Source organism: Anabas testudineus, chromosome 18 (assembly GCF_900324465.2).
Source record: "Anabas testudineus chromosome 18, fAnaTes1.2, whole genome shotgun sequence".
Classification (NCBI taxonomy): domain Eukaryota; kingdom Metazoa; phylum Chordata; class Actinopteri; order Anabantiformes; family Anabantidae; genus Anabas; species Anabas testudineus.
Genome location: NC_046627.1, coordinates 14,527,386 through 14,539,890, shown reverse-complemented (window position 1 = coordinate 14,539,890; position 12,505 = coordinate 14,527,386). Strand labels below are relative to the sequence as shown.

The 12,505-nt window shown below is 38.3% G+C and overlaps 1 protein-coding gene across 1 annotated transcript; it reads left to right on the top strand.

Moving 5' to 3' along the window:
• The first annotated feature begins 336 nt into the window (after positions 1–336).
• zdhhc21 (zinc finger DHHC-type palmitoyltransferase 21) lies at positions 337–6,398 on the top strand. Its single transcript, XM_026352286.2, has 8 exons — positions 337–394; positions 1,043–1,210; positions 1,327–1,425; positions 1,527–1,638; positions 2,005–2,143; positions 2,427–2,543; positions 3,123–3,166; positions 3,628–6,398. Exons 2-8 carry the CDS (start codon positions 1,057–1,059, stop codon positions 3,758–3,760), a joined length of 798 nt encoding a protein of 265 aa, XP_026208071.1. The 5' UTR covers positions 337–394; positions 1,043–1,056; the 3' UTR covers positions 3,761–6,398.
• The last annotated feature ends 6,107 nt before the right edge of the window (positions 6,399–12,505 follow it).

Below are 12,505 nucleotides of genomic sequence, written 5' to 3'. Positions count from 1 at the left end.
CAACATGCGCTTCTTAAAAGAAAACAGCTTTAACATCACATTAAGTGTATTTAAAATTCACTAAATTCATTTGTAGTATACCACTACGCATATAAGTAAATACTTTATTTGTTTCCTTTTCTTATAGACAAAACATTTTCGAACTACAATGTCTTCAAATCACATATAAAAAAACTAGTTAAATGTACCAACATTTAGAGATCTACTTACCATGATAAAACGTTTTACTCTATTACTAACATCTACTAGTTTTCAGCAATGGGACGTTTTATTTTTAAACCGGAAATGAGTTTTATTATTGCAGGTAACAAATAACTGGACCGTCCAGCCCACAGAGGCTCGGATAAGGAAGTAGCTCCACTGATACGTGCACTGAACAGGAGAGCCACAAAAAGTAGGTTTTTTTTTCCTTTTCAGGAAATAAAATGACGACTGACTAAATACCTTGTGTTAGATAATTTGTATATTAGCTAAATGAGGTTATACGGGTGAATTTAGGTATCATATTAACGCTAAACAGCCCAGCCTATATCACAGCTGTCAGTGTTATCAGGATAAATGATGGAGCAGGCAGCTGCTTAGACTCTGTCAGGTTAGCAGATAATGCTAATGTTAAAATCTGTTTGTGCTGTGAGTTCATTAAAGCTGCGGCTGTTTACAAGACACCTGCTTCATAACACTGTTAGGCCTGTGTGGGGGGGTTTAAGAAAAAAAAAAAACATCACTCTGTGTCAATTAATAGTGTTTATTTCTTCATTTGTGTAGCAGCTTGTTAAAGGCAGCATGTCACTGTTTTGCTCTACATAATTCATTTGTAACACGTTTCAAATTACTGTAAACTAGTGGCAGCTAATGGGGATTATAGGTCGACACCGGTGTGATAACAGCCACTATAAATGTCATAGGTTGTGAAGCATGGGTGTGAGAGAGCAGGGCGATCAAGAAGCTGCCCAGTTCGGTCAACACTACCTGTCTTTCTGCCTGAGTACCTGCTTTACCAAACATCACCTTGAGTTTCACCCATGTGCTTGGTACGGTGTAGATTTGCCAGCAGCCATGAAGCTTCGACTACACTTTGTGGTGGACCCCATGGGCTGGCTGTGCATCAGCATTGTGTTTGGGATATGGCTCTACAACTCTTTTTTTATTCCTAAACTGGTTCTGCTTCCCCACTACAATGAGGGCCACATCCCCTGGGCCATAGTTGTTTGTGAGTATCCTTGTTTTCCATTGTATTAATTCCTCGAGAGATTAGCAAATATACTTGTCACTGTAAATCACAAGTATTTAAACATGCGGTTTAATTGAGTGTGGTTATTCATTCAGGTTATTACATAGCGTCAGCACTCTGCATAGCGGCCCTCTTCAGAGCTTCCACAGCAGATCCTGGCCGTCTTCCTGTGGACCCCCACATACCTCACTCTGGTATGGATACACGTATGTTCTTAGACGAAATAGATAGGTTTAAAGTTGTTAATATCTGTTGGTAATAAACGGCCCAAATTGTACTTTTCTTTACGTCACAGAACGAGAACAGTGGGAGTTGTGCAATAAGTGCAACTTAATGAGACCTAAAAGGTCCCACCACTGCAGTCGCTGTGGTCACTGTGTACGCAGGATGGACCACCACTGTCCTTGGTAAGGATTCGCACACCCTTTCTGAAGTTCTTAGCTTACATATCAGACATATTGTTCACTGTATAGGCCAACAGCTGAACCTGACATCTGAATTAACCTGTCGGACAGCATGCTTGTGTTCAGAAGCAGCAAAACAGTACACCTAGTTCATGAAATAATATTCCTCAAAGCCATTTTCCTACAGTGTTGTTTGATCTTTGAACTTTGTGGCGTCCCATAATTGTGTGAAAACATTGTTTACTTCATCAAAACTTGCAAACTTTCTGCTCCAGTCCAATTCATATCATATCAGTCACTCCATACTAACATACTCTAAATGCAAATAATATTAGATCATTTAGTAAATTAGGTTTATTTTCTTTCCAGGATCAATAATTGTGTTGGAGAGGACAACCACTGGCTCTTCCTGCAGCTCTGTTTCTACGCTCAGGTCCTCAGTTTGTTCACTTTGGTGTTGGACTTTTGCCAGTACTATTACTTTCAGCCGCTGACGGGATTAGACCAGGTACGCTCATTTAAGAGTGTGATGTTTTTACAGCTTGAAGTCTGCATTTCAGACAGTTTCATGTATAAATATTCACTGTTTTACTTTCTTTATCTTAAAGCGTAGGTTACAAATTGGCCCAGTGGCGGCATTAAATGTTTTGTCACATCCTGTAGGTGTCTACACTATCAGCTTCAACAGAAGAGCAATTAAAAAAGTTAATATTTTACTATGAAGTCCTTACATGGAGCTTTGATAAGAACATTTAACACCAAATGGTTTCTATTCTGTGCTTGTCCCCTAGGAGAAGTTTACAACACGTCATGAACTGGCTCTCCTGCGACTCTCAGCGCTCATGGGTGTGGTCATGCTTGGTGGCATGACAAGCTTGTTTTACACCCAGATGACAGGAATCCTCTCTGTGAGTACTGAACAATGACTAAGCGACATATCATCATGTTTCAAATTACATTTCCTGCTTTAATTAAGTCAGTATAATTATGTCTTCTCTTTAAAGAAGTGGAGCGAATATTTCTAAGTTAGTTGAGCTGTTTAGCTTCAGGAAAGACGACATGACATTGTACACATAAATAAAACAATCAATGCCAGTAGGACGGTGATCAATAGAGAAGAAATGAGGAAAAAGTCTGTGGTCAGGCTGCGTGTGAGCGAGCATTTAAGTGTCCTTGTGCAACATTTACCTGCAAGACAGAAAGATAGTAAAAATAAAGTCATTTAATAATGACTTAAGAAATGTTGTCAGTGTTAGAAATATCTATAGCTATCCTTCATGACTAGGAGAGAAACAGGAAGCATTGCATGTATTCAGAGAAAAGTGCTCAATTTAACGGACCTGTCAACGCAAGAGACTATTATCTTATCATACTTGTTTCAGGCTGCACATAGGACACTTGCTGCAAGGTCCCGAATCACCCTGATTATGCTTATTTTGTGAAACTCATGTTGCATTTCCTTTTTTTTTTTTGTCTTTCCCTGACAGGATACAACCACCATTGAAAAAATGGCTCACTTCTCAAATGGACTGTGAGTTTGCTAAACTAAGTATTTTCTAAAACAGAAACAGAAACAGTCGACTTTTGCATTAAATGAGTAGTTTGACATTTTTACACATATATTTTCTTATAGAATCTAAGCTGAAAAATTCATGAATCATCAATATTTGGCCATTTAAATATTAGGCTGGAGCCAGCGGGAAATACATCAAGCAGCCAATCTAGTGCTAAATTAATATGTCATTGACACGTATCTGTACAAAAACAAAAAGGTGTCAAAACAAAAATAGTGTTGATTGGTGTGCTTTAGTTTTTTCTATATTTTGAGTCTACAGTAAGCAAAGCATCTGAGCTTGTGGCTTCAGACACATATGCACAGTATGCGTTGTTGATCTACTCAGAAAACGTTCAGGAAGAAAGCAAATTAGTCTGTTTAAGAAAAAAATAATTCAACATTAATTTTCTACCACCACGTTTTTTTTTCCTTTTCAGATATGGCTCAAAGAAATCCTGGCAGTGGGCACTAGCTGAGGTTTGTGGCACACGCTGGAAACTCCTGTGGTTCCTTCCGCTCCGAAGCAGGCAGTCGCTCCAAGCGAGCCACCACTTCCGAACCCCCGTGTAGGCGGGTAGCTCTTCAGTACCTCCTGCCTGCACAGATGGTAGGGGCTGCTAGGATGAAACACTGTACACACACTTAAAGAATCCATCTGCTCGCCTTCAACGTCCTTTTTAGTGCTACGCGAGCTGGGCAGCAGTCTTGGTTTTTCAGTGGATACTCAAAGCTTTCCTTTTTTTTTTTTTGGGTCCTCTTCTACAAGGACCAGACTGATAGTGATCAGGGTCAAGAAACAACTTTGGGACTGATGGGACGATGTTGCTTTTTTTTTTTACTCTCCATGACTGCTACTTTAAGCATTTGGAAACCACTTTTAATGACTAATTGCATCAGAAGGATGGAAGTCGTCAGCTGACGAAACGGACCCCTCTCAGGTTACTTTAATAAAGAGCCTTTACTACTGACCTTTAATCAACTACAGACAGAATTAGGATAACTCCAGTGTGTCAGTGTGTGTGTGTGTGTGTAGAAAGGCTTTTTTTTTTTTTTTTTTTGTATAACGTTTGTGCCTTGTTTCTTTCAACTATGTCAGTTGTATTTGTTATGCATGAGCAGTGTTTTGCTTTATGTTTTTTTTTTTTTAGTGTGTGGTTGGATGTCAACCACATTCAGTCAGGTGGTGAAAGTCTGATGTCTCATGAATGTTTTCCTGCACTGTTAAATGAACATTTTATATAGGAAGGTGTGTTTTATGAAGCATGGCCGCTAAGGTTGATAACTTAAATACTTAATACCGATACGTGACACTGAACATATGCGCATACTAACAAGCAGCCAACACACACATGCTTATACAATCAACCTCAGGCTGCTCCTGTCGTAGTCAGAACCGCTGTACAATCCAGTTGTTTCACTGATTTTAACATTCAGCGTTCATTTCATAACTTGTAGTGTCAACTACCGTCTTTAAATATTCTTTTAGGGTTTTTTGCTGACAAATTGAAAAGATTGACACCACTCATGTATGCTAACTGTGAAGCTACAGCAAAAAGCTGGTTAGCTTAGCTTAGCTTAGCTTAGCATAAAATAAAAGATATAAACTCCCCATACAACCGCAAATGGATTTTATACAGATACTTTATATAACACTGTAGTGTACAAACTTTATATAATCAATAATGAATAAAATAAATGATAATGTAGCCACTTTTGTTATAGAGTAAGGTTAGCTGCTTTATGCTAATCTATGCTAAATTCCTAGTGGCTGTAGCTAACTACTGAGAATGGCATCAACCTTTTCATCTAACGCCACGTAAGAGAGGAAGTTTCTCCTTCTATTCGTGCTTCAGCTGTCATAAATGTGTTTTAAATGTGTCGGGACATTTGACTTTATACGTGCATATATTTTATCGGTAATACTAAAACTAGCAGTTTAGTCTACATGTGGTGAAACACAGCCAGTTAACACTTGAGCCAACACTGATCATTATTGCGTTTTTTGCTGTAACTCTATGATACTGTTTAGAGATTATATTGAATTCTTTCACAGGATATATAAGGAGAAGAGGATTCAGTACATAATAATACTAGTATAGCGTGGTTGTCAGTCGATAATGCTAAGCTAAACCTGTACGTAGACAACGCTTTGCTGTATGTGGGAAATATTACAGTATCCAAGTAGTTTAAAGTGCCTGTATAGGTCTTTTTACTCTCACTGATCATCATTATTGTCATGTTGGTCTCTGTCCAAGCCAAAGACCTGGAGAAATATCGCAATAGTCTGCAAGCAATCAGTAAATGCATGTTTCACCAACTTTTTGGAGGTAGCAGTTTCGACATAATGCACTGATTTTCACATAAGCATACGGTGTGTTTTACTGCATCGATCCCGGAAGAAAGTCCTCACTTGAAGTTGTTTTATTTGATGTGTATACTGTGTTTCATTCATATCTTTAACCAGATTGTTGGAATTTGCATGAGTGTGTGTAACTTTCGCTCAATGGTTTTTATAACTCGGATTCAGGTTATGAATGTTTGTGTGATTTTTTTATTTTTTTATTTATTCTTTTTTTTGCTGGTGAGATAATAGATTATAGGTACTAAAATATAAGGGTAGTTATTTTATATATGATCTTTTTTCAAAGCAATAAGCATTGTGCATTAGTATAGCCATCTGTATTGTTACATCAGTAGTGAAAATCAGTAATGTAAGTATAACTGGGACTTGAACGTTTGAACACTTTGGTAACCTCAGCCACGATGAACACTACTGCAACTGCTCTGCGGCACACTTCAGCTTCAATGCCTTTGTTAGTATCATAACATATAGGCCTGAGTTCATTGGGTTTTTTTTATTGTTTTTGTTTTATCGAGAGCCAGAAGTTTGAACATTTCAGAGGCCATGCTCGCTCGCATCCTCTCACCATCTTGTCATCTGGTGTCACCCAGGGCTCTTTGATTGGATCTGTGCTGTTTAATTTTTATTTTTTCTTTGAATGTGTTTTAAAGCTTCATTTTGTTCAATTTCAACCTCACACTGGAACATTCAAGTTTTGTGTATTAAATAATACATGATGAAGATGTTATCCGTTTCTTTATGTCTTAAAAGCCTATGGAGACTAGTCAGTTAATCATACTAGAAAATTATTGATTGTGATTATTGATAAAAAGGTATTCATATTGTAATAAATTAGATTCTGAATAAGTCTGAGCTCATTCTTTTCTCCTTTTTGATCTAATGGTTAACAACTTGTAAACTGCAGCTTTTATTTTCCCTTTATGGAAATGGCAGACTTTATGATTACACATGATGTCGGGACTTTCAGCTAATTGCAAAGTTTTTGTTTATGAGACAGAGGAAGAAACATTAATCTTGTCTGGCTGCTACAGCACCTCATATAACCCTGAACCTGAAAATGTGAGAAAAGGTATTGCATAAGAATGACAAATTACTACATAAAATGTTATTTAACTCTACACACAATATTACTGGATACTGCTGTGACATCCAGATACTCACCATGAAGAGACAATTACCAGCCAAATGTTTGGAGCTACCCTCAAAAAATAGTCATTTACAGTGGCACATTTTGCAACGGCAACTATAAACATCCTACAAATGCACTTTTTTAATGCCCATTCAACACAAGGGCGACACATAATCATTTTTTTTCAAGCAGCAGTTCAGATGCCCCATACAAGATAGCCATTGTCCTGAGAAGTTCTTAAGTCTCAGTGAAGCGTATGTAATGTGTGCACGATCCGTGAACATAATCTATGTGTGTTGTCTGAAATGGTAATATAGTTTTAAAGACACACACACACACACTCAGCAACCCCAAACAGCTTGTTGAGCTGAAGTCAGACTAATGGTTGGATCATGGGTTCAAGAAACTCAAAAATTACACATTTAAACTAAAATTACCTCAGTTATAAAACAGCTTTTTTCTTTTTTTCAGTGATCATCAAAATGACAATACAAAGCTTTGAAACACTTATCCGTAGCTGGTATTTGATGCTATCCCAGGGGTACAGTAGTTTTAGCAAATAGAGATGAATACTCTCTTTAAATCAAAAAGCATCTCCTGTCATTTTGGACACAGGTCCACCAGACTATGTCTTCAAATCTTCTAATGTCACTTTCTGCTGCTTTATTAGAAAACAGGACTAAATATAATATAATAAAGTTGTTTCTAAGGAAAATGCCAGCATGTTTTAATGAGCCTGGTCTCGATAATAGCAGTCTGCTGCAGCATGGGTTCGAAGTGCTCTTAATCTCTGGTAATGGTTGGTCAACTGGACTAATTAAATAAGTGACCACCTGCTAGTTTTACAGTCCATGACATCTGGCTGAACAAAAGAAATAATTAGCCACATGCTTTATAAACATAAACTATGCTTGAAACTGTTATCTCTCAAATGCAAGACTGTTTACCTGTCTAGGACTGGAGTTAGTGGCTTGGCGTGTTCTGCTGCCATTTTGCCAAGCCTAGGCAAGGATTAAGTCCAGAATTTATCACTGGATCACTAATTATGGCTAGCAGGACCATTTTTAGATTTCTATCCATATGGGCCTAAATCATTCCTAAATGATTTGGTGATTGGGGCCATCCCCAGCTCCCCAAGGTGCTGCCTTTTTTGTTCAAGGTAGTACTTTAGAGAAGATCCAACGTTTGACGAGCAGCAATCTGTGGTTAAAGTGACTGAAGCTTCTTGTCATTTGAGAACACAAAAAATGAACAAACTACATTTTAAATACTTTGAATTTTAAAATTTGAGCTTCTTGCTAAAGGTCTGATTCCACTTTGACACAAAAAAATATGAATATCCTATTATTGATCAAGTTTCCCAACCTCGATACTGTAATTAGATTTGCTAGACGTCATGTGTGCGGGTTGCTGGTGGCAGGTGTTTGCTTTTTCCCACCATTTTTCAGCTGAACTTCCTGAACGTGGAGGTATTGATTGGCCTATTGATTTTCAAAGGAGCTCTCATTGTAGAAAGTAGAAATCCAATTAAAAGTTGAACTCGAAACGGTTAATCCAATCAAGACGATGATATCTATCGATTTTATGCTCAAAATCAATACGGTTCACGTGGCGCTTGTGTGTGAGCTTGAACGTTTTCCTTTCTCCAAAGTCGGTTTCAGCATCAACAGCATCAACTGACTGATGTGTGTTGCTTTTTAAATGTGTTACATTTTTTTCCCATTAAAATCATCAAAGTTTGCATTAACTCTTCTTCTCTAGACTTTATACTTTTCTCTTCCTTTGACCTTATTATCAAAACATGTAAAAGTTTTTGCTTTTGACAAACAGAAATGAGCAAATTGGACCATAAAGTCTTGTTGATAAAACTAATAAGGCAAGAATTACATGTTTTATCTGTTGTATGGACATGAACAAACATTAATTAATTTATTTTTTTATGTATACTATACTGTCAGGATACCTGTATCTGGGGGTCAGTTGTATCCCAGAGGTTAAACACTATCCCAGATACCTCATGAACAAAAACCTAAAAGTTGTAAATCTCTAATAAGGAAAAAATAAACTAAATAAAAGTAAAAGAAATAAAAGTCTTACTTGGGTTTTTAGAGGGCAAGTGCTGCATAAAACACGCTGACAGCGTCACAGTAAAAACACAGGCTGTAAAAACCCACTGTATTTCAGAGCTCGCTCTCTGAGAGGCAGGAGTAATGAGTAGTTTTCTGTAGCAGAAAGCAGAAAAATTCTTGTCAAATAAATAAAATGTAGGGTTTTTTTTTTTTCAGTTTTCATCCTTATTGCCAAGATTTCTTAGACACTGCCTTGGGAATCTTGATGAATCGCTTCTGCATGTTTAACCAGTTATCGTTTCAAATATAAATAATACAGGCCTCATAAAATGCTAAATATAATATACAGACTCACTAAAATGCTCAGTTCTTGCTTTATCGGAGTCCTATGGACAGTATACGCCACAGTGCTCAGGGAGCGTAGCGTTACATCCCTCACTGTAATATTCATTTACCTTTTCTCTGTTGCGAGCTGACATTTGCTTTGCATGATGACTGCTGAGTGTTTTATTGTTCTGCGTGTTTAAGAGCCAATTAAATTGGCCGGATCCTCATTAAGCTCCTAATTAGTGCTTTATTAAAGTCAGGTGTTCTCAGAAGGTCAAACCCTGAACAGGTACTTATTAAAAGTACAATTAGTCGTTGGACAAACACGCTGCAGGTTCCCCTCATTTCCATTGTGTTTTAGACTATTTACAATGAAATGTCTGTTGTATCATGTGAGGTTTATAAGATATAACGCTCGAAAAACATCTCACTTGAGTGCATGTGCACCAAAAACCTACAGTGTAAAGAAGGAAGTCATTGTCTTCAATTACACAGTTTGTTTTTTTCTTATTTCTTGTAACTAATGCTAAGTAACAGTTGCTAAGTCCACCCACCGCCCCTGTGGGGAAATCCAGCTGCCAGCGAGCGGCCTCAGCGAGGAGGATTGGAATGTGGCAGGAGAGAAAAGGTCTTTTCAGCTGGCATTTAGATAACATTTACATGGACACGCCAAATGTCTTAATTCGTGGATCAAAATACAGTCAGTTCCAATAAAGCCCTGACACTCCGGGGAAATTTAATACAACAGCTTTTCCTGACCACTCCTTGATGTTTGGTTTAATGGCAATTAATGGGGTCGCCTGGAGCTAGAGTCATATTTTTTGTAATATTTTATTAAAAAAGAATTCACATCACTACTTTTTCAATGCAAACACTCAGGAGGATCTCACCATTTCGAGCCATCTCACTGTATTTAATGACCTTTAGCTCGATGCCACACGGTGATATCAAGCTGCCCTGGATCTCTAATGGATAATTCCCAGCACTGGCAGGCTTTTACTCACACAAGGTTGAAACAGAGAGACGAACACGGGCCAAATGTCAACCGTGACTCAGTTCGCCTCTGACTCTGTCCGAACAGTGCACACAATTTATCCTCCCGTGCACTTGAAAATGGAAAGACATATGTGTGTGTGAGTGCGCTTAAGGTGAGAGGGGGAGAATTTATTTTTGCACATAATTCTTTAGACCATTAAAAGACCCCTTTAATGGACAAAAAACAACTAAATCACTGTAGTTAAGGCGCTTTTTTACAGCTTTTACAGCGAGTTGTAATTCATCCCTGTGCAGTTTCCAGCACTTTTTAGAAGTGTAAAGCAGAAAGGGGAGGAGGAGGGGGGGAAGAGAGCAAGGGGAGGAGGTTAGTGTGGGAGGGGGGATGGTGAGGGTTGCAGGGTCATGGCTCTTGTAATTACCACAGTCAGGTTCAAGTCAGTGGTCAAGCTGTTGCTGATATTTTTTTTTTCCCATGATGCAACGTTGTCAGGGACTGGCCTACATGTGGCACAGCATGCCTCCACTGATGCCCCTTTGATTAGGTGTCTTGTCGTCCACCAGGCTGCGTCCGATGAGAGCCGGGAGCACAATGATGGCAGGGAAACTGACAGAGAAGTCCATTAAGTGGCAGCTTTGTTATGACATGTCAGCCAGGACTTGGTGGATGGTAAGTGGAAGCTTTTGTCTTGATGTCTTCCTCTTAACTCACCATGACTCAAAATCAACCTTTAAAAAAAAAAAAAAAAGCTAATATTTTAGTTATATTCTGTCTAAAATACTGTAGAGTTGGAGCAGACGTTATCTCATTGTGAGTATGTGATAAGTCATGTGATGATATGATGTGAAAGATCCTGCAACCTGCGTCAAAATGACTTAAATATTAAGTTCTCTTAACCTCAGATCCTGAAATCAACTGTGGTAACATCTTTCTGGGACTTTTATTTGTGGGTTTGTTTGTTGTTTTTTGCCTGTGTCCATGTCAAGATAGACCACATCTGCAGAGGTGAAGGATGTGTGCCAAAGACTGTGGCACAAGCGGTTTGATTTTTCAGTTTTTGGGTTTGAGCATCCTTAGCTCTTGATAAACGTCCTCATTAAGGCCATCAGCTGTAACTCTGATCGCTGTTACACTTAATTTTGACTGCAGGTGATATTTCTCTGATTGTTTATGGAGAGACGAGGTAGAAATGGACTTTAAAGCGAATACTATTTTCTTCTTTCAAGACAAATCACTAAAGGAAGCGTTCAGCCTTCCTTCGGTGTAAGAGCATTCCTCAAGTGCACCTCTCTGTGCACCCTCTGCAGCGTTAATTTGATAGTGTCGGACAAAGAGCCCTTGTCCAGCCCGCGCCTTTCCCATGCTGAAGAGGCAACACAGGCTGACATTTCTTTCTGAATATTTATTTACTTGTCTGACTACAGGCGAGCTTTTATTATTCTCCATCGCCAGAGTTTAAGTTGAGGTATGCTTGTGTGTCTCAATGCGAGGTGAGAGGGATGAGCCTGTGTCACCTGTTGTTTTTTTTAAGTTTTGAAGTCCTGTTCTTGTTTTTAAATGACGTTCCCTGCTGCTTGTCTTGATGCTTTTAACAGATGCGGGGACATTTAAAATAGTTTAGGGTCAGAAATAGAAGTTGATGAGAAGGTTCGAATACATGAGAGTTCAGCATAGAGGAACAGATCTGTTGTCATGAAATTATAAAGGTGCTATGAAAGGTTTATACGAAATGGTGCAATAACAGGAAATGACTTCACACAGACTGAAGCACAAATAGTGCAGCCAAATCCTGTGTGGTTCATAGTCACAAATTAAGCACAGGGCTCATACAGGAGCTGTAATGCTTCTGCTCTAGGTGACATCATCTGGAAGAGCTTTCAGCTAGGAACTTTTCTTTCTTTTAATAAAAGGAGGATAGAGAGAGGTCAAATATATATAATCCCCAAACTAGAGCTGTAGCAAGCAAGTGGAAAAATGGTGAAGTCCCCCTTTATGAAATAAGATTAAATCACCTAACTTAACTTAAACTTGAAATCTATGGCCTTGAAACGTTTTTATTTTTTTTACAGTGTCCTTGAGTAGCTGTATAAAATATACACATTTAGAAAATCTGTCATATTTTGGTTCATGAAGTTAAAAGTCAAACATATTTATATAATAAACAGCCAGATGTCACCGGTGCTGACTGCAGGAACAGGTTTATCACCACCTAGTGGTGTAACACCACCTTTATAGTTCACAGAGGTTTAGAATGGCTTCAACTATTTGGGACACATCAGCACAACAGTGCCACTGTTAAGGCTTTTTTTTTTCTGTTGTGAATATTTGTACTCATGATATTTGTCTTTTGTTGTATACGAGGATGTAAACATTGTCATTTTTGTCTGGGAAAATCATAACATATAAAAACACGTTCTTCATGTTGTAGAGACCA